The 22,111-nt window shown below is 40.2% G+C and overlaps 1 protein-coding gene across 2 annotated transcripts; it reads right to left on the bottom strand.

The window, feature by feature from the left end:
- Window positions 1-1,199: 1,199 nt before the first annotated feature.
- Window positions 1,200-21,558, bottom strand: LOC117494916 (LHFPL tetraspan subfamily member 3 protein-like). 2 transcript variants are annotated; one of them, XM_034145915.1, is made up of 4 exons: window positions 20,534-21,558; window positions 5,170-5,406; window positions 3,300-3,329; window positions 2,327-2,640 (listed from the first exon to the last, which is right to left on the bottom strand). In XM_034145915.1, the coding sequence occupies exons 1-3, from the start codon at window positions 20,958-20,960 to the stop codon at window positions 3,313-3,315; spliced, it is 681 nt and encodes a 226-aa protein (XP_034001806.1). In that variant the 5' UTR covers window positions 20,961-21,558; the 3' UTR covers window positions 2,327-2,640; window positions 3,300-3,312. The 2 variants fall into 2 exon arrangements, with proteins under 2 accessions (XP_034001805.1, XP_034001806.1); XM_034145914.1 differs by lacking the exon at window positions 3,300-3,329 and having other exon boundaries at window positions 1,200-2,606.
- Window positions 21,559-22,111: the final 553 nt, after the last annotated feature.

Below are 22,111 nucleotides of genomic sequence, written 5' to 3' on the forward strand. Positions count from 1 at the left end.
GTGACTTGGATAAATGCTATTGTTTCGTGTGAGTTAGAGCGAGGTTAATCTTTCATAATCTCAAATACGTTTTATCTTTCAAAGAGACTCTGTTCTTGCTTACAGCATGTTGCCTGGAAATATGAAGTAAGATTTGTGACTATAACAGCTCCATTCAAATGTTGTGCTTTGACTTTTAGGGTCATGGAATTTAAAGGTTAGCATTAAATAAGAAGCACATTTGAAAAATGTTCTTGCTTTCAGACTGTGGCATCATCCAGTGGCCTGTCTTGCATAAAAGAGAAACCAATTAAGCCTTAAAGTATGTGGCTCTCCTTTTCCAGACAAATACATTTTGAGTGACTGTCAGTGTCAAAAGAACATTTATTTCAATCTATCTATCTTATATTATTATATTACAATACATATATTTTAATCAGATAATCAGACTTAGAATGTTTTTGTTCTTGAAACCATTTAATTTTTTAACATAAATACTTTGTTGTCATTATCTCCTACAAGTAACTTATTTTATTTCCTGCTATGTGTTCTACAGCTTCTTAAACAAAGTAATTTTAGTTGGTGATGCATTATTGCATCATTTCTTGCAAAGTCATCATTATTTTTAAATGTCCAACTTATTCTGACTTTTGGTTCATAGTGTCAAACCGGTCGTACTCGAAAAACACAGGATCCTACATTTCCCAAAATGCAAGTTGATCAATCTACAGAGGACTTTACTTAAAGGGGACCTATCATGCAAAATGCACTTTTTGATGTCTTTTATACATAAATATGTGTCCCCGGTGTGTCAGGGAACGCACGCAGCGTCAGAAAATAAAACCCTCTCTCTTTTCCTCCGTACCCAAATCTCTAAAAACGGGGGTACAAAGGAGCTGATCCAGATTTGCGTTTTTTAAAAAAGCTTTATACCCCAAATCAGCACTTTTAAAACAGGAAGTGAAATAGAGGGATATGAGGCATGGCTAGAATGGGTGATCTGTTTGGTATTTTGAGCAAAACATTTCATAGACATGTATTTTATATATGTATATATATCTGATACCTATGCTATTGCCTAAAAATAGCATGATACTGTACATGTAGGTGCACTTTAAGTTTATCACAGGCTGAGTTGTACTTAACTTTAATAATAATATAATAATCATTTGGAAACATCACTTTTGTCAAATAAAGACACACAACAGAGATGTACAGTGAAAACCTTTATTAAGTGTTCATAATTCATATATTCTTAAAGGAATCTCTTTACTGGTTCTAGATTAACCTCCTCCATATTTGCTAATTGTTTGGTATCTATAGAATATTTATTTACACAGAAAAATATCCACAGGTGACGCTGGGACAGCCTTACTTATCCATAACCACCACATTTCACTCCTCAGGCACACCAGTCACTATACATTATACTCCAACTCCATCATGTTACCCTGTATGTCCCAACAAAACAAAGCGAGTAAAAGGGGAGTTAAAGAGAGAAAAACGGAAAGAGGGAGCTGGAGACAACGACAGAGACACACACATTTAGCTACACAACAGAACAATTGTGTGTGTGAGGCTGGCATATTGGTTCTTTAGGCCAACTATAATAGCACATTCACACCAACACTCACATGTGCATGCACTCACTCACACTCACTCACACACAAACAGACCTTCCATACACACATACAGAAGCACACTCACACAGCGGCTATGAGTCCTGCAGCACACAGTCCTTATAGCCCCATCACAGTGTAGATACCAGAGACTATAAAATATCAGATTTCTTCTCAAACTGAAGCGCTGTGCAAATTTAGCTAGCAGGGCATTGAATGGATTTAGTTAAAATTCCTAGAACATCTTTAATATTCACTGTACATACTTTTAAATACAAGTTTTTTTCTCTTTTAGATGATAATATTCTTATACAAAATATCTTAAATATTTTTTTTTCTTCCATTAAATGAAGTAGAACAATGGGGTGTATGAGCAAAAAAGAAACTTCAATCTTTCATTGTCAAACTTTACATATGAAACACAATAGATTTACATCAACTCGATAATATCTGAAAATGAACAGTTTCTTTTTTTTCTCACAAATAAAACATGACACACATTCTGACGGTGGTACACACGGCTAAGTGTTAAAATAGTTTAATACTTGTAATTACAGAGTTTTTCAATGTTTTTCTTCAAATGTACTGTATGTGCGTTGAGCTGTGTTTGTGCATATGAGTGTGGTGGCTTGTGTTTGTTTGTGTGTCTGTGTGTGTCTGTGCTCGTACTGCAGGTGTACAATGTCAACCCTGTGCCTTCTCAGGTAGGTAATGGGAAGTCTGTATACTTCTCGGTAGAATAACAGTCTCTGCCCCTGCCATGGTCTATGCAATGTTGTGCAAGGGTGAGGTCTGTAGACACATTGGGGTAGAAGTGCATCGGGCTCCATCTAAGTGCTGGGGACGATTCGGGGACGGCAAGCAAAATGGATGGACTTTGAGGGTAGGGTACACTGGGTATTTGGCAGGTTGATGTGAAAGGCAGGCTGGCTGGTTCCACAGAATTCCTCTCCTCCACAGAACTGGATGGCCTCTCTCCGCTAAGCTGATGTTGAGGGTTGACGGGTACTTCATGAAAACAGACACATGGAAATTCAGGGACCTGAGGGAAAGAGAAATATTTTATTTTTTGCAAAAATGCATTTATTTCCTTGAGTGCTTTGTTCTTTACTTGAGTTTTTCTGTTTCATACTACTTTAAATGCCTGCTACATTTCATTGAAATGGGAACTATTGTTTTTTTCTAAACTCAAATCTTAAAATCTAATTATATTGGTCAAAAAGGCAATTTGCTTAGTACATTTTTCTGAAAATACTCTTTTAATTGAGCAGAAATATGTATGTAGCAAATGTAAGAATAATTTAATTAGTAGTTTTACTTGAGTAGATGATGTGATTATTCCTCTACCACTGATATAAATGTAGTTGTACTTTTATTTGAGTATTGAGTATATTTCAGAGTAAAATATTGCTATTTTTTTCCATTACATTTACTTGAAACTGGCAATACACTGTGGTATTTCATTAAAGTATCTGAGTACTTGTTTTACTGTCTGTTGAAGGGGGCTACATGAGTAAAAGAGTGATGAAGAGTGTCAATTATCAAATTAATTGACACTGTACTGGGAATGTGGACACACATCTCATGGTAATCAAATATAAAAGAACATTGATGATGATGATGGCCGACATAAGGTCATTGACTGATAGATGGACATATCTAAAGATGATGATGATGTTCATTATGTTAGACGTTACTTACCTTAAGATTTTGGTTAGGCATTGCCTCCCTCTGCAAAAACATAAACACAGAGTAAAAGATAAAAGTGCTAACACGGTTCTCAAGGTCGGGCTATTATTAGACTCCCGTGTTCACATCCTTCCCGATGACTGGTTGGGTGTATTGCACACAAACACCAGTAGATGGCACCAGGGATGAGCTGAAGTGTATTTAACTGTAGTAAAATATTCATAATAATAGATTTCCCAGAGCCCTAAACTAAGGAATGGTTAATCAGTGAAGCAGAGAAGCTTTTTATTGACTAGTTAAGTTATCAATCTTAGCATTCGGAGTTTCACCTTTTAGATCTTCATCTTGTTTTATTCTCTCAAATTTGTCATTTGAATATATCATAGTTTAAATTAAGAAAATATAGACTGCATTTAGCTCCTGTGAGGTTTGGTTGTATTACTATGTAGAGAATAGTACCAGCTGCATGCACAGATGATTTGACAATTGAACTAAAATGATGAAACATATTTGCTTCTCTTATAATAAGAAAGTGACATTTCAAGCACCTTCCGCCCCTTTCAAGTATTGTCATATTTTCATTTTTTCTTCTTCATTCTTCTTCTTTCTCCACACTTTAGTTTGATGGGTTGTTGGTTGCCCATGCCTGCCTGGTTCTATTTCAATCTACATGGCATGGACAAACTAATCCCATTTCCCTCTGGGAGACATACCTGGATCTGGGCCTTTTCACAGTACCTCAGACCTGTGATAGTAATGCAGACATTACATATTCATGGACACACGCCTATAGGCCAGGCCATTACCATGATTAAATCATGAAAATGGGTGGGATATTAAGATATTCCAGCTGTCTTTGGATCTTAGTAGCGAGCACATACAGTATGTGACTTGAAATATAGGTATAACATTTCAAATGAACCTTAAAGGATGTTAAAACCCCTTCACTAGCAGAACACCAGTAAAGCGGTTTGTTACCTTAGTTTGGATGCCGTCCGCTTGAATCCTCTCAGCCTTGACCAAATATACATTGTTTGACAGCAGATTGCCCTGTGAATCTCTGTGTAAATGCATTTAATATTACAATATTTCACTAAGAGATGTTAATTTAGCAAAAGAGCAAACAAATTGGAATGGTAAAAACATGTCAAATTAGGTGGGAGAAAAAAAAGTTTTTCATTTATTGCATATGGTTGCAAAACAGTGCTTCTTTTCAATGCCTCAATATTAATTAACACTTTATTCAAAAGTTAGCTCATGTAGCCACTTTTTCCAAATAAATGTATAGCTTTCTACATTTAGTTTAGTTTTTATAAAGGCTGCATCAAAACTTTACTTCAGTGCAACATTCAGCTTAGCAAGGTTGAAAGTCACATGGTTTGTGTCAGATGAGAATACTATTCTTAAAGGTTTATAATTGACTTTAAGTGTATGCTTTTTGCCAGCCCACTATTGCAGAAATTACAAGAGTGCACTTTTAGGGCAGTTTGTCTTGTGGCCAGCCAAAAACAAACTGAATACACATAAGTGACTCTAAGATGTAAACCATTATGCAAGCTACACAAATAATAATTGGAAATTCACTGTAATCTGTTTCTAGATGCATGTTTTTTGTATGCGATAATTGTGTAGAGATATTTATTATTTCGAAAAATAGATTTGGTGAGGAAGGTAGCTTTATGATGAAAGAAGCTGTCCTACACCATATATGAATCACTTTAGGTTCACATGATGGCAAGTAGCAGACTTGTTGAAGACATTAAATCCCAACATGTTCTGAACCTGGCTTTGAATTCCAGCACAGTGCACAGGCCAAGAGTACATTTCCGAAAAGAGATCAATAAAATATCACATATTGTCGGATTAGATAGTATATTCTCACCCTTGCTCTCAGCCAGCAGCTCTTCTGACATGAGTCCGTCCTGCCGGTTCCCGAGGACGAAGGCCAGGAAGGAGAGGATGAGAGCGTCCAGGATGCCCATGATGGCCAAGATGTAGGCCCAGCGCACTGAGCAGGCTCCCAGGCTGTATTTGTCCGTCTGCTCCCCGCACATCTTCCGCACCTCGTCACTGTCCCAACCATCAGGATAGATGATACAGCCCAGCACCAGACAGACACCTAGTGAGAGGAGGGAGGGCACACATGGGGTAAAGAAGGCACAGAGAGTTAGCATCATTAGGAAAGAGAAGGAGTAGGAACGAAAGGTATCCACAGGAAAAAGATGAGTTTGGGGAGGGGAGTGCAGTGTAATAAATGAGGTCAGAGATAATGAGATTTTGTGGGGGAAATGAGAAAAAATGAAGAAGAAGAATGATCATTTCAACTGCTTTTAAAATCTCTACCCAAATGTTCTCCTCTCTGGAGGTTTCGCCGTGTTTGTATTGCACTTATCACATTGATTTTCATTGACTCCCTTAGGTAGAGATTAGTCACTAGACACAATGTGGAAAAGCAGTAAAAACAACCACACAATAACAGCAAGAGTATTTGAGTGTCGTCACTGTTCCGATTACATCAAATGTCCTGAAAAAGGCCTTGGATTTCATCACATTCACATAGTTTGCTTGTTTGGTTACACAACGTCATGCCTGCCTCTCTCCTTGGATTTTAAGTAGTGGTAGTATTAGATTTAACTGGCTGCTCCTCATTCTTAGTTTGTGCCCAAAGGCTAAAACCTCTTTCATCTTTAGTTTGAAAGAAATTCTTCTCTGAGGTGATGCTGCGGCAGAGCAGTACACGAAAAAGAGAAAAAGAGAGCCCATGCAGTGGTGCCGCCTTTCTCTCTCCCTCTTTAGATTTTTAACTAAGCTCCTCATTCTCACTTTTTGCCCAAGGGGAAAAATCTCTCTCATCTTCAATTTGGATTAGGTTCTCCTTTGAGGTGATGTTGCAGCAGAACAGCAGAGGACCTGGAAAAAGCAGCTGACTGCACAATTATCCGGAGTGTATAGCACATTAATAATAAAACACACACTCCCTACTTCTGATCCACAACTCTTCCCTATAATCTTTCTCCCTGTACACTACTTGTTTGTGTTTCCTTATGTATCTTCTCTCTACAACCAAAATAGAAATCAATATGCTCTTTACTCTCTTCTTATGTGCATACACAGGCTGCTCACACATACACATTAAAACACTCACGCTGCAGTTTGTTACAGTAAGGCCGCAGTCTATAACAGTGCCCAAAGATATCAGTGGGTGTTGAGAGATGTTACAGTGAGAAATAGAGTGGAATAACAGAGCGCTATATGCTGCAGAATCACTGCATACCTAACATAGCAGAGCATATCCACCCCTCTTCTACCTCCCCCCCCCCCCGTGGCTCTGTCATAACAAATTCATATTCACGCCAAGGTTCAGAGAGCAAGGACTCAGGTTTTTATTCAGGCTCAGATGGACGGATGGTGGAGTACTGCAGTGACCTATTTTAAACATTTCTATGCCATTTGGCAGGGGAAACATTAGTTTACATTGCAATGTGAGCAAACATGTGATAAAGCAACATACATTTGATTTGGTGATTTTGGTGTTGTCAGGTTGTGATAAGGCTTCCCTAGAACCTAAGCCCACACGAGCAGTATGCACAGTTTAGCATCACAGCCTGTCAACGTCATCGAGAGTCTATTACATGATTCAGTTCCTGAGTGAGTCACTGAGGCATTGATGTACAGTGTCGCCGGTGACTGGATCCACTTGTGTCCTATCGCTAACAAGTCTCCACTGACCGTTTATAAGAGTGTGTCTACAGAGAGCAGTGGCAAAGCGTTTAAAAAAATTGCGGCAGTGTTGTTGAACAAATCCAACTTGAGTTATGTTCTTCTGAAAGTGGCTCAAGGCAAAAGCAGAATGTCTTCAGTCCCAGCACATAACAGAGACAGTCCTCACCAGTGCCACTTTGTGGTTGGTTCAGCCTTACAAGATTTTTGAAAGTTGACGCAACATATCTGCCTTTCTCTGTCCTTGATTGAACACCAAATGACCTACAACCCAAAAAGTGTTTAAAGTCCACCGTCCATAGCTTGTAGCAATGACAAAAGTAGCTTGCTCGCTCATAATTTTCTTTAGGAGGAGTTTGCACTGAATTGTTGGGTTTATTTTTACAGCAGTGAGGACCCTGACATGTTCAGACTGGGTTGGATGAAAAGTGATGAAATCAGATAAAACAATAGAAACTGTATTATAAATATAACATGATACTGACTTTGACCTTTGCTCTTTTAAAGGGAGCTGTCCATCTTTAGATGGTGCTGAAAGCTGAGTCATCAGTCAGCTGTCACGTTATCAGTCGAGCTGAAGGGAAAGCTGTCTTTCAGTGGGGGTTTGAGAAATGGTCAATCATGGATAGTGGTGCTTGATATAAATCATGTTTTCAACTTGGAACAATGAGATCCACCCAACGGTGCTTCTACTAACTGCATGAATGCTTTGCATATTATGGGTGTTTATGTAACAGCTTAACAGAGGGAGTGCCACGGTATACAGCTTTTGATATTATGTAAGTCAATACATGTTTATTTTCTCCCTCTCTCATGATGCATTTACTACAAAGGTAACAAAAGCTTTTCTAGATCCTTCTGGGTGTCTCCTGTACGCCATCATGAATATTACATCAGGAGGAGATAGAGGAGGCACACACACAGCTATGGAGAAGGTGAGAGAGAAGGGTGCAGGAAAAATACGAATAAAAGATATGTGATAAATGCTGAAAGCATCAAGGTGCAGATACTAAAAGAGAACAAAAAAAAGATGTCATAGTTCTGGATGCCATACAATAAATCTACCCCAATCAACTTGTGGGGATTATCCCAACAGAGGGGGCCACATATGCTGCTCCTGCTTCCAGAAACAGCTTGTGGGTAGGGGAGGAGACCATGTCCCATCAAAACACTGTAACGGTAAGACTGGAGTCTTCTAATCCAAAACCACACACACAATCTTGCATGCCCGCTCCAGCACCCATTCGCGTAACGAGGAGATTAATTATATTACATACACCTTTTTCACACAAGCAAGCATTACAAAAATAAAAATGATGTATTGTAATTTTGTCGGAAAAGCAGCATATGTACTTAAACTCATTTAAACATTTTAAAATACTTCATGCATGCATATACATTTACCGGTAATAGTGTCTTTGATATTCTAATAAATATGATCTGGGGCATTACGTTCAATCAACAGTACTTCTATGATGTTTAGGAAAAGTAGACAACATGGATGCCAAATGCAGATCAATACTAATGTTTATATACTTTGAGGAATGCCAAAATGGGGACTTGAATTTAAGTTTTGGGTAATAGAAACCCCATTATCTCATTATCTGTTGGCATCAGCTGGCGTCACCCCTTACTCTCCACTGGAGCAGAGCTTCATGCTGCAGTGATAAAAGGGTGGCAGCAGAAATAGCAGCACACCTGACAGAATCCAGCTGTCAGTCGGGGTGGAGACGAGATATTAACTGACTACATTATCCTATACTCTTTCCGCTTTGCCCTTCTCTCTGTCAAGCTGGAGAGCAGCAGACAGGCTCGGAGAGAGGAGAGACAGATCATTAGGGAAGGGCGAGGCAGAGAGAGAGGAGAGGGGGTGAGAGACAGCCCCCATGTAGGGTGCCATGCTCCAGCCCTGTGTGGCCGCCAGCAAGTACCCAGCACCTCATAAGCACTGGCTACCATATGCTGGAGCCCCATGGCGGAGCTATTCTCAGCGTCTACTCTGGCGTGTTTTCCTCAAACTATCAGTATGTCTCTTTTTCTGTGAGGGGAGACCTGGACTGTGAAATGCATGTCGGCTCATCTCAGCTTATGTAAGAGACGATAGGTAGGGCAGATCAGGTGTGAACAGCTCGACAGGGGAGTCTGAGGGCAGACCAGCAGATGGTTCAGAGCCGTATGATGGCACTACATTTGTCAGAAGCACATGGGCTCTTTTTCCGTAAAGAGACAACTAAATCCCATCGTTACTAAAATAATCCCATTGCCGCCTATAAAAAAAAGTGTGGCATTTGCAAGAAGACACTAGAGACCCCATCTGACCACCAAAGCAGACCATTTTGTTTGTTATTTGCAGACAAACTAAATGAAAACACAGTTACTGTATACTGCATAGGATTTCATCTGCCTCCATAGCATCTGGTAATTGTTTTCACTATAACTCTGTGAATGCAGTCACATGTCTGGGTGTGTTGTCAGTGTTTCAGTATGTCATTGATTTCACTGGGTGGCAGATCCAACACTTACACATCTGCAGTACATTTAAGCAGCCATGAAAAGGGATTCACATTTTTGAACTCCCACAGTCCTTTGTGGACCCCATTTTCTTCTCCATAACTGTGACATACTAAATTATGCATACACACATCCCAAACTGCAATCTCACACTGCATATGGATCCAGTTGTATCACACACACAAACACAGACAGTCATACTGGTAAACATGCCCCTCTTTGTGTAAGTGATGCACTGCAGCTGAACATCATTTGTCACTTCTCATAGTGACACATCTTGGCGCTGGTGAGTCAAAGAGTATGTGAACTGTCAGCCTCTCTGGCGCATGAGCCAGAGGCAGTGGCATTTAAGGTAAAAACTAAAAGTCAGCTCAAAAAACAAATCAGCACAGACGCTCAGGGAACAGCTTTGAGTGTTTATCCCAGTAGGGTGTCTTTATGAATATGCATAAGTAAGTTTGCTTTAATGTTTCACTCCCACAGGTGAAATGGTGACCTGAATGAGGCGCACTCTTACTAGTTTAGTTCAAAGGGTTCTTTGTGCACTGCAGTCTTTTATGTATCTGTAATGAGATAGTCGCATCCAAAAAGAACAAAATAGCAGCTTGTGATTGTTATTCGTTGGGTAGTGGTGTGATAACCCCTAAAGACATGGTTTATCTGCGTTGCTTTTACCAGCATTGTGACTGCTCAGGCCTGGTGTGACTGTGTTTTTGGATGAGTCCGATTGCTTAGACTAGCACTTAGTGGGATAGAAATGGGATCGTAAAGTAGCCTAAAGATTCGAGGATCAATGGTTGGTCCTGCATGTTTTCAACGGTTTGACGTCAATGGCATATGTTTTACATTCTGCTAAGTTTCCTCCAAGCACTTGAATGCACCAATAATAATGAATGTTAGAAAATATGTTATGCTCATTCCCGCCTTATAGTATTATTCAATGTTTTTGGGAAAGAGTAAATCAAGCTAATCACGCTCTTTTTCTTAGATGATACTAACTTTATGGGAACGTTTTCTAAAACTGTTTATTATGCCTACGAAAGGGGCTGGCAATAGCATCAAGCATACTTGTTTTTGTAGTAAACAACTGAAATATACAAATTACCAAAAGAAAAAAGCCTTGTCACTTAAAAAGACACTATTAATAACAATTTTAGTTTTGTCTGCAATTTGGATAATTTTGTCAGCTGATAAATGACGTGTTGTGTTTTCTGGGATTAAATATGACGAGTGTGTCGGAATAGAAAAGGACATTGGTTCATAATTCAAGCCTGTGAAAGTCTGAATTTATCTCGCTCTGCAATCCTTATGTGTTAACCCTCAACATGCTTCACGCTCTATAGGCTCTGCAGTTATTTCTGGTATTCTTCTGTTTGCACTTGCAGGCTATGTATTATGTAGGCTTCCATAAGAGTGGATTTTTCTGGTCTGTGATTGGTCTTCCTCATATCATTCTCATAGCCAAATAAAGAAAATATGGTTCTTGCCACACTTCAGTGAGCTTTATGCAATCAAATAATGAGGGTGTAGTATGAGACCGATTCATCTAATCTTTCCCATGACTAGTCCCGACTCTAATGAAGTGTGGTCTGCATCAACCCCCTCTTCCTCAAGCTGGACAATCGTGACTGCTCTCTGGCTCTGAAAGATGAGATGGCCCAAGACTTTGACAATAATATGCCGTAATTGCATCAAGATAAATGAGGCAGTTAAGAGTGTATAATCTATATAGTGGGACTAAATGGAGTGAGAAATGTGTCGCCACTTAAGCCTATTTCTTGCCTGAGCTTTATGGGGTCAAAAGAAAGAGGATTATAAATGTGGGCATATCACAGAAACAGTCTGTGTTACCTTGTAGGTGTTATAATACAGTCAGTTTTATGGCTTTAAATGCTAAAATAATAATAGTAAAACGTATATAAAGGAGTGAGAGTTTCACACAAAATACACCAAAGATAAAGATTTGTTTAGACAGCCGGCTGGACACAAGTTCTCCAAAAAAATAATTTCCCAAGTGTCAGAATACAGTGGAAAGTGGAGCTAATTCAACTTTTAAAACAAACTCTTAACTGTCTCCCCAGGAAGATAAGAAACCTGCTGGTTGAGATGAGCTGTCTGCAGTCCAACTCTATTTCTGTCTCAGTTGCTGGCAAAACTTGATGGTTGCCGGAGGGGAGTAAGAAGCTTCTAGGCATCCTCTTTATCCCACTCTGTCAAAAATCTTTCGCAATTTTCTGCACAACAAGCACAAAATGCCAACAACCAACTTATCAATTAAGTTAAAAGGATAAGAAGGAGCAGTAACTGAATCTTAATGAAATCATTTCTGTCCTGTACTAGAATATGTCTTGGAAAATGTTTCCACATGAACATATTGCATAGTGTTCCTGTTTGCTGTAGGAATCGACTTCTCCACAGGGAATACAACTCAAGAAGAACAAGAGCTTCAGATATATATGTAACTAAAATGAACTGATAAAGACAATTCTCTTTGTAACACAAGAGGGTAAAGTATTGTTCAAACTGATGATTTACTCAGGGGTACAAAATAATAAATAAAAGTTAAATGTAATGCCATTGAATAGCAATCATTAGTCTAAACAGGAAGTGATGTTAGCATAAGTAGCATTAGTCTAATATAACCAAAAATAACCGAATCTTGAAAGAAAATATTGCCTTCAAAGTCAGTAGTAATCACGAAGTTAAGAATAAATAGAGAATATCGTCTTTAGCTAACCTAGCTGGTGTTAGCAAGCTAACATTAGCTTTTTAAGTTAGCTTAATTGTCCACATTACCGCTAGTTGAAAGTTAGTATATGTATCTGATAAACACAAAAAATGCACTCTTCTTCTTTCCTCTCTTTTGCATTGTCTCTGTCATCTTTAAAAACCTTTTTGGAATGAAATCCTGTGGCCTAATGGTGTATTTCCAGACAGTGTGTGTGCTCTGACTCTTAAAGGAGAGGTGTCATGCTTTTCCGGTTATTACCCGTCCTCTTGTGTGTTATGAAGGTTTTTATGCATGTAAACGGTGTGCAGAGTCAAAACCCTCAAAGTACACCCTGTAGCGAGTAAAACTCCAACACAGAAAATACCTCCCCAAAACGCCTCGTTGGAGATGCGTCATTGTCCATTTGATTCTTCCGGGTACGGCATGATGTCAAGCCGTACCCGGAACGAAATGGACCAATCCGTGGAGCCGTTACGTTACGTCCGCGGAGCCGTTACGTTAAGCCCCCGCTGATTGGTCCAAATTGACCAATCCACGGACTTCCTCACACACACATCTGTGTGCAGGGAGCAGGCAGCTCTGCTGATTTCTCCTCCCTGGCTGCAGGCTGATAACAGACAGTTGGGATCGCGGCAAAATTCTCTCTGCAGACCCATTCTCACAGCGTTTATCAACCTCTTTCTTACTCAATATCAAGCCACACTTATTGTTTTTACTTCGGATGTGACTTTGTGTGTGCTCAGGATGAGTTTGGCTGTGTTTCGCTATGTATCCTAAACAAGGAAACAACACCTCCACGGAGCTCAGCGCGACTCACAACGTCCCGACCAATCAGAGCACACTGTGCTCACAGGGAGGGTGGGGGCTGGAGCTATTGGAGCTACAACGAGCCGTTAAAGGCAGAGAGTGAAATTCAGTGAATACACGTAGTTTACAGAGATGCTGTATGAGAAACCAATGTGAGTTTGGAAAAATGCACAATATAAATCTATTCTAGTATATCTCAACAATGGAATTATGATCAGTGGAAATGGCCATGACACCTCTCCTTTAATGTCCACACAGAACATCCGGTGAGACGTCGTCTCTTGATAAAACATTGATTAAAGCTGGCCTCAGAAAGGAGAACAGGTGAAGCAGGACATGTATCGGAAGGACACAGTGTGCTTTGAAATTATCCAGTGTCTACACTTAAGTGCTCTTAGGTTGACACAAGAGTGAGACATGTGCCTCTTTAATGAATGTAGCACTTCAGGTTAAAGCAGGGGTGTTGATGCGGAGGAGGAGGAGGAGGAGGAGGAGGAGGAGGAGGAGGAGTATTGAGGGAAGAGTACAGCTTAAACCGCAGTGAGCAGGCCGGGGTGGAGGGCTTATGTAACAGGTCCAGATGCAGCCTGTACCTAGAGGATAAAGATTGGCAAGGGCAATGGGGATCAAAAGAGACCTTTTGAATTCTCTATGAAAATACTGACTTGGCCCACGGTTCAGCGGTGATGCAACAAACAGCCTCTGCTTCAGCAGGGCTCTCTCAGTACACAGTTTACTCACAATTCACTGAGCAACAACCAATGATTATTGAATTACTTTGTACAGCTAATGGCCACAAAAATGAAATGCCATTTAAAAAGCACAATTCCATTAATACTCCCTCCAGCCACTACTTTCCAACATAAGAGTGCTAGCTTTACTTAAGCACAAACTACTAGCCGACATAAAGTCATCTATTGTTGTTTTATATGTCTTGCATATTCCATTGTCTAAAATGATTATTAGTTTAATTAGTAAGGGTTAAGGATTATTAAGCCCCTGTCAATGACATATTATCATATTAATTGATCATTATTATTCATGTATAATAATTATGAATGTTAATGTCGTAGTGGGATAAGATGGTTCAATTGATAACAGCATGTGGTGTTTTATAAAATGATCTTATCTTATGTAAAATCTTAATTTGATGAATTTCTTGTAACAATATCTGTGTTAAATAAATGTAGAGGAATTAAAAATGCATTTCCCTCTGAAATGCATAAAGTAAAATCAATCATCAACTACTTCATTATTCTACAAACGCCATAAACAAATATATGCATTACTGGCATTACAATACGGAAAGTTTTATTTTCATGGGTCACAGTGACCTTGCACCCCCCCCCTCCCTCCCCATGTGGAATACATCAGCCTCCTCCTCACCCTGAGCTCCACTCTGAGATCACAGGGATGAGTTCAAATCTATAGTCCCGCACCTTGCAGGGCTACAGGGACACGAAACACAGGGGGGTCATGCTGATGACTCGGCTGGCCTTTACAGTTTGTATTCCACAGCACTACGCACAGACTTACAAAGTGCAGGCTAATTAATCAGCATGGATTTGTTTAGTTTGAAGTCCAAAAACAGGATCTCAGGGTGCTTAAATAAAAAAAAACGGTTCTGGCTACACAAATAAGCATAACATCAGCAAAAGTGCCAAACAGCAGCATGTAGGCCTCCCTGTGAATCTCTAACTGTGCTTAAGAGACTTAGCCATGGTATGTAATTACTGGAAGGAAACACATGTACAGTACATGCATATAAATGAGTGTGTGTTGAATATGTATGAAGGTGTGTATCCATCATCCATCCTCTCCTCCCGCTGTCCACCAGCAGCAGGGCTGTGAGCTGCATGGATGATGTTTCCCCAAAGCCTCCCACCGGCTATACTTAGATGGTTCTACTAGCTGTGTGTGTTTCTAATTACTAATATTCTTGAAGGCTGTTAATGCAGAGTTAATTTGAAACTAAAGATGTGAGGACATTTGGCAAGAAAGCAAGATGAATAGTTCTTCATTGTCGGTGCCAAGAGAGGTTAAAAGACAGACAAACATGTAGACAGAAAAGAGAGCAAAGGAGTCACAGAGATGAGTTAGTACTCTATAGATCATTCCTGTATCACCCTTTGATGTCGAGCAGCTTTCTGTGAACGTGTGTTGATTAGTGCACCTGGCAGAGTTTCACGTCCAGTTGAATTGATTGAACAAATGTGGTGGGTCAGCACATTCAGTTTCAGCTAAAAAAGGAAAACGTGAGAATACCGATCGGCTCTAAAGTCATACAGAAGAATTTGTCATCACTTCTCTTTACCAGCTGCCACAGTCATGTAAAACTAGGGGATCACCATGAAAACTATTTAATTGATATAACACTTATGTTGTTTTCTTATGTTGACATTCTTATGTTTTTGTTATTTGGCGTCACTGGCCTGCTGGGTATCTGACTTGATGTGCTGCAGAGAGACATACAGTAACCCCTCGCTCTAAGTCTGTGTCTAGCTGCAGCATCACGAGTGACTGGATACATTACACTGTTTCTAACATGATGATGCCCACCGGTAGCCCCCCAAACTGTCAGACTGCTGCAAAATAACAAAAAAGGTCAGAGGTAAGATTAACCTCCTGTCGTTGTATGCAGCTTGGATTTTCCAGTTAAACATTTATGAATGTTTTCGGAGACTGCATTTCCATACAAGTGAACACATTCAGAATACACTGATTGTAGAGAGGGGAGGTGCACTTATGAAGTTACTTTGACAGGCCACAGGTACATTATTAATCAGATGTGGTGTGGTATCTGGAATTGGTAGGCCCTTCAAATGGTAAAATCTCGACATTATTTTAAAAATATAATGAAAGTAATATTGCAGTTTGAGAGTGTCACTGGTTTATTGCTCACATTGTCCGTCCACTTAACATTAGTCCCGTCACACTGCTTTCCAAAGTTATGAATATCATCAATGTTTATCCAGTAGCTTTAAATAATGTTAATGGAGATGGGTTGGCATTTTGTAACAACTTTCCTTGACTGCATTAAAATGATCCATCAAAGTACTTCACAAGGTCAAACCAAATTGAGTGGAACTATAATGAATGCAAATAATTTAGCGGCATTTATGGAGCGGTTCAAGTGAAATCTTTGGGGTAAACACAGTTGAGTTACTGCTTTGATTCATTGCTTTGCTTAAGTAAGTGAGCTCAATGCAGTACGGATGCTGAAGGTCATTTAAGTATGAATGATGAAAGAACGCTGCAGAAGTTAGTGGAAGATGAAAAGGCACTTGCGTGCTGAAATTAATACATATCGTTTTTTAACAAGCATTTCATTGTTTACTTCTTTAGGATATAAGCAATTATGAACAAAGCTCAACAGCATCAAATTAAAGTCAGCTCTGCTGTGCATCTTAATAGAAATGTGTTTAATGTATATGCAAATGTTTTGCTTTAAAATATTGTTGTTTGGCAACTTGAGGAAGTTCTAATTCACCAAAGGTGCATACTGTATGGTCAAAGAAGTTAATCAAGCTCTGGGCCTGATGGTCGTCTTTTAGCATGCAGACACATGACGTGCATCTATTGTGTTTCACAAATGTTATAGTATGAGATATACACATACAAACACAGGAAGCAAAGCAAAAGTAGCAGACCCCGCCTTTACCTCAGTCGAGCCCTCCTCTGCTTTTTAAGGCCTGATGGGTATCCAGACGAGTGCTCGTTTGCAGCATTAGCTGTGAGAGCGGGGCACACAGGGCTGCCGCAGTGGAGAGTGCAGCTCTGTGACGCTGCTCTCCTGCCGCGCTCCAACACTTTCCACCTCTCCATTCAACTAGGCTTTAATGCTCCTTTCAGAACAAGCCTCTCAATAGAGCTAATGGACTATGGGAGTGAGAGCCTGGCGCAGAAAAACACACATAATGCTACATGGAGGGAAGGAATGAGGTGACCCAGTATGTGTTCTCGGGTATCTGATTTGTTTTTCTGTCTTCCAACCTCATACTACTCTCCTTGGCTATCTCTCACTTCTCTTTTCTCTGTATTGTCATCTCTGTGTACACCTTTATCTTCCTGCTGTCTTTCTCACCGCTGTCAGGCAATAGAAGATTGTGTTGTATTGATTCAACTTGTTTGATCTTTATCCATCTTCAGCCAAAGAAGGTTTTAAACTTCAGGCTTTATTTGCTGTGGCAGCTTACTGGTACAAACACTAATATGCATGTAAAATAATATATTTCATAATATACATACAATGGAAAGGATACATTGTGTAATCTTCTTTCTTTAACTTCAAAACGACGGACATCCTTTCTTACATCCTACATTTTAGAAGTTTAAATGTATGTTAAATATTATATTAATTATTTGATTGAAAATAATTGTAATAATAATATTTTTTTAGGTCAGAGTGCCTTTATTGGAAATGCACAGATGAGAGGTGGAGATAGAGGGGATGATTTGCAGCATCTGGGCCACCAGCTCTTACTGTTGAGCTACCCAGTGGCCCTTTTTGGACAATTTGATTATTGTTATGTTTAGCAAAATTGCCCAATATTATCTAGCCATATTTCTGAACCATGCAAATGCACAGGCTAGTGCGCATTCTGAAAAAGCCACTATTAAATACGTAATAAATAAACTACAAAGCAAAGGATGTTTCTGAATGCAATTTTGTTTTGCTTATGAATTCTGAAGCAAACCTTTTATATCAGGAAAAAAATGAGAAATCAGGAATTGCGAATGACGCAAGAGACCAAAATAGAAAAAAAAACACATCCGGCCTATACGTAAATTCGGTCTTTTTAAATCAGTCTATTTCTTTCCAAATAGGCCACCCTCAGTCTGACTCTGCACATTTGTGGACTTTACAAAGCTTCCACCTTGTCCATTCACAAGTATGACTCATCTGTTTTTGAAAGGAAACAGACTCTAGAAAAAGGATAGCAACCGTACAGTACATAGACGGAGGAAAAAACGCTGACTTAATTAGGATTGACCTCATAGTGTTCTTAGTTAATTGGCATACTGAAAAAAACTGCAGTTACAGGACAGAAAATATGAGTGAGGTCACAATGAGCAGGTGTTACAAGTCGAGTTGCACAGGAGGAGTGTAGCGGTAACAGAAAGAGATACAGTGAAGGAGCATGTGCATCTTACTGTGCTCGGCTCTGCAGAAAATAAAACATGCTTACATCTGCATGCCATGGACTTGAGCAGATGCAAAGACAGAAATAGCTTTTATGAGGTAAAAGAAGGATACAAGTCCATCTAGGGCAGGATGGACGAAGGAGCATTTCTGCCCTCATCTTTGGCTGTGGTAGACATTTTGAGAGTTTCAACGCGTCCTGGCTCATCAAATATTCAGTCTTTTTGAACATTCCTGGAGATGGTTAGAGAGTGTGTGCCTGCTCTCACTGCCTGATTCACTAGAGAGGAGCTCTATGCTGCAGCGTACATCTGTTATGTGTTTCTGAGTGTTTATACTCAACATTGTGACCTCAGCCCAAGGGGATTTGTGAAAGCTGCTGGTGAGAGTGTCTTACAATATATCACTTAAATTACGTATGGCCAGCACACACAGTATGACCTTGAATTTGAGTTACTATGTCTGAATAGGCCTTTTACTAAATGAGGCATGGTACCGCTTTATGATGTTTTTCATACGGTATAATTCTGTAAGACAAGGGAAGAACTAACAAATGGAGCTTGAATGAGAAAACAAATTAGGCATTTATTGGTGTGGAAGGACATTTGGCATACCATTGTATGCCCAATAAGGTTGAAGGAAGTGAATAGTGGATAAAGGAAAAGAGAGCAGCGAAGAGTTATTCTCTTTCGCTTGCACACACATTTTGGCCATTAATAATGTCATCATATTGATCATTTGTACTTCCGATTCAAAACATTAGCTGACAGTAGGGGGGCCTTTTACAGATGCCAGTGGGCCACCTGTCTTCACAGGGCTTGTAATTGAAGGCAGGATGATTTAACCTTCAGCTATGCTTAATGAAGTTTGACAGTGCTAAGCAGCTTCCTCATTAGGCATCCCTGTGCCAGCTTGCCGTGGTCAGGGTCTCTTCTCTTGGCTTTCTCTTTCATCTCTTAGCTACAGAAGCACAAAGCCCGACGGTCTCCTCATTAAAGAGGCTTATTGCATTAATTCAGCCCAACATAGCACACGGAGCTGGAGCTGTTCCAAATAATCCCCCCTCATTTGTGTTTGTTGCGAACAGAAAATCGGCAGCTTTGAACTGCTGGGTTCAGCTGAGCAGGCTGATGTTCTGTAACGTTTGGTCTCCTTTCAGATGATGGAGGCCTCCACACTGGATCACATTAGCCCACAGTAACAGTGACAGCATGCTGCCAGCAGCTGAACCAATGACCTCAACCACATCAAAACACTCAACACCCCTAACTTTACCACACACACACACACACACACACGCACACGCACACGCACATGCACATGCACACGCACACGCATACGCACACACCTGATGGCTGAGGATAGACTCTGAGTCTTACAAAGAACTGTTGATTGCAATTAGTTGCATATGTAGCCTTACCTCTTTGTGTAATTGCTAATATACCAGCCTCATCATGCAATTAAGGGCATGTGTTCTGTGGTCATGCATTCTCAGTTAAATTTGCAAATTCATCATCTGTTACAGTCTGTTTTAATCAGTTTTTTAATATAGCAATAGGACTACATTCTCCATTCACACTAAGCAATATCCTTTTTAGCAATAGAAAAATACATTTCACTGATTAGCTATCACAATTTAAATGACAGGATTTAAAACTAATAATGCACCCATCAAGTTTCTTAATTTCATGTCAATCTTTTCATCATAGGACAGGGTATCTGCCAGTACAGTGATGCCAATTCAGATAGGAAGCTATTTGAATAATAACATCGACATAAATACCCTGGTAATTTATATTTTGTTAATCAAATACCTGATTTGATTACATTGGATTGGTACAGCTTCTTAAAATCATGTTTTTAGTTGCTAATGGTGTGTTTATACCAGCATGGATTGTAAAATGTTACTTTAAAAAAATATATATGTTCAATACATTTGAATAAGTTGAGAAACTCTTCATGTGACTACACCTGAATCTAATGTCATAATATCCCAAGAAACCCATTCAGCACCATGGACAGCACTGCCAGTTCAGCAGTATTGACTCCAGGAGAGATCCTTGATATTATTTTATACTGATCTTTACTTTGGCCCTGACAATTCAACTGATCAATACAATTCAAATCTAGTTCAAGGGTAACATAAGAAGGACCCAAAACAGACCTATCTACCTAATATCTTGTAGATTATATAGTGTTTAGTGGAGCACAGAAAATAACAGTAGGATGTTGTCATATCTAAACACAATACCTCCTTACATCTTGTGAACACAATAATCTCCCATTTCAAGTTCCTTTCCTGCACCCCAACCCCCGGTACTGAAAGATCCTTACCTGATAATGCCTGCATCCAACCGCAGATCTTGTAGACGGTGGAGGTTCCGAGGAGGAAGAAGAGGCTGAAGCACGCGATGCAGGCGACTATCAGCATCATGGACATACCGATGAAGAAGGAAGCGGCCTTGAACGCGGTGGAGGGGATAGCAGCGAACTCGGTGAAGCTACCCTCGCAGACCACGTCTCTGGAGATACCGTCTCCGACGCAAAAGTGAAACAGGCCGAAGTAGCCGGCCTGCGGCGTATCCACGCCATCTCCAACCCAGTATGGCTGAGAGAAGATGATCACGTTAACAATGCCGAACAGGATGGTGAAGATGGCCCATAGGAGTCCGATGACACTGGAGTTGCGGACATAGTTGGTCTGGTACAGTTTCGCAGCTTCTGCAGACGGTAGCATTGATGCGGCAGATCCTGGTATCATTTTATGCAATCCCGAAAATTAAATGAATGTTGCGAGCACGACGCGAGGATTTTAACATTAATCGCACGCCCCGTTTTACACAATCATACCCCAAAAAACAGCGAGAGCACGCGAATAATCTATGCCTGTGCAACACAGCAACATCTGTCAGATCAACTCATGACGTCTCATCCTACAGCCAGGCGCTGAACGAGAGGGGAGCTATAGCAGAGAGCCTGGATATCACGGATAAATCTGATCAAATCAAAGACTACAGCAGCACAAACGGGCTCCTTTCCTCTTACTCCGTCTATCCGTGAGAAGTGCACATCCCTGCCGCACCGTGCCGCTCACTGATGCCCTTGGAAAACCTAAAAAAAAACCTCCCGAGTGAAAGAGAAATGTATTATTCACGCCGAGCGCGGATTCACAATGCGAGATGCGCAAATAAAAATAGCACCAACCGTGTTCTATGATGCCTCTGAATGAGGTTTAAGCCGATAACACATTAAATAGTACTTACAATTTAACGCAGCCAACCATTAAAACCATTCACAAAATACCAAGGCCCCCTTCACGATCGTTAAACGAGATTTATTCTCCGGTTTATGACAGCATCACCGGGCTGACAGGGATGCTGGGAGCCGGGGAGGGAGGGGCGCTGACGGAACAGACGCAGAGCCGTGATGTACGTGTCTGTTCCGCGTAACACACCTCCTGGGTACCGCTGCGTCAACAGCCACAGAACTGACGAAATATGTCAAAAATGCAGAAGAATAGGGGATAGAATAATGTCGAATCAAGTGGTGTTTTGTTTTTTACTCGGGTTAATGTGTGGCGAGTCGTCCCTGCAGTGATACCTGCCGTGTGGAGGCGAGGCTTCATGGAGGAGGTTATGTAACACATGAAGCTGCACATGGTGGCCTGAATAAGCACATGCTGAATACAAAGCATATAGGCAATGAGCAGTGGATTTTTAAGCAAATCAAAGCAGAGTGTGCTGTCTTTACCACAGTTTATATAACAAATACTATTAGTTATTTATACTCCCCTTTTCTACCAATTAACACAGAAAGGCAACTAGATACTCATCTTACATCTAATTGTCATGCAGCAGGACAAGAAAAGCAGAGACTGGGCACACAGAAATATTACCCCGGCCCTTACTCTCA

The sequence above is a fragment of the Trematomus bernacchii genome, unplaced genomic scaffold (assembly GCF_902827165.1).
Source record: "Trematomus bernacchii unplaced genomic scaffold, fTreBer1.1, whole genome shotgun sequence".
Taxonomy (NCBI): Eukaryota; Metazoa; Chordata; class Actinopteri; order Perciformes; family Nototheniidae; genus Trematomus; species Trematomus bernacchii.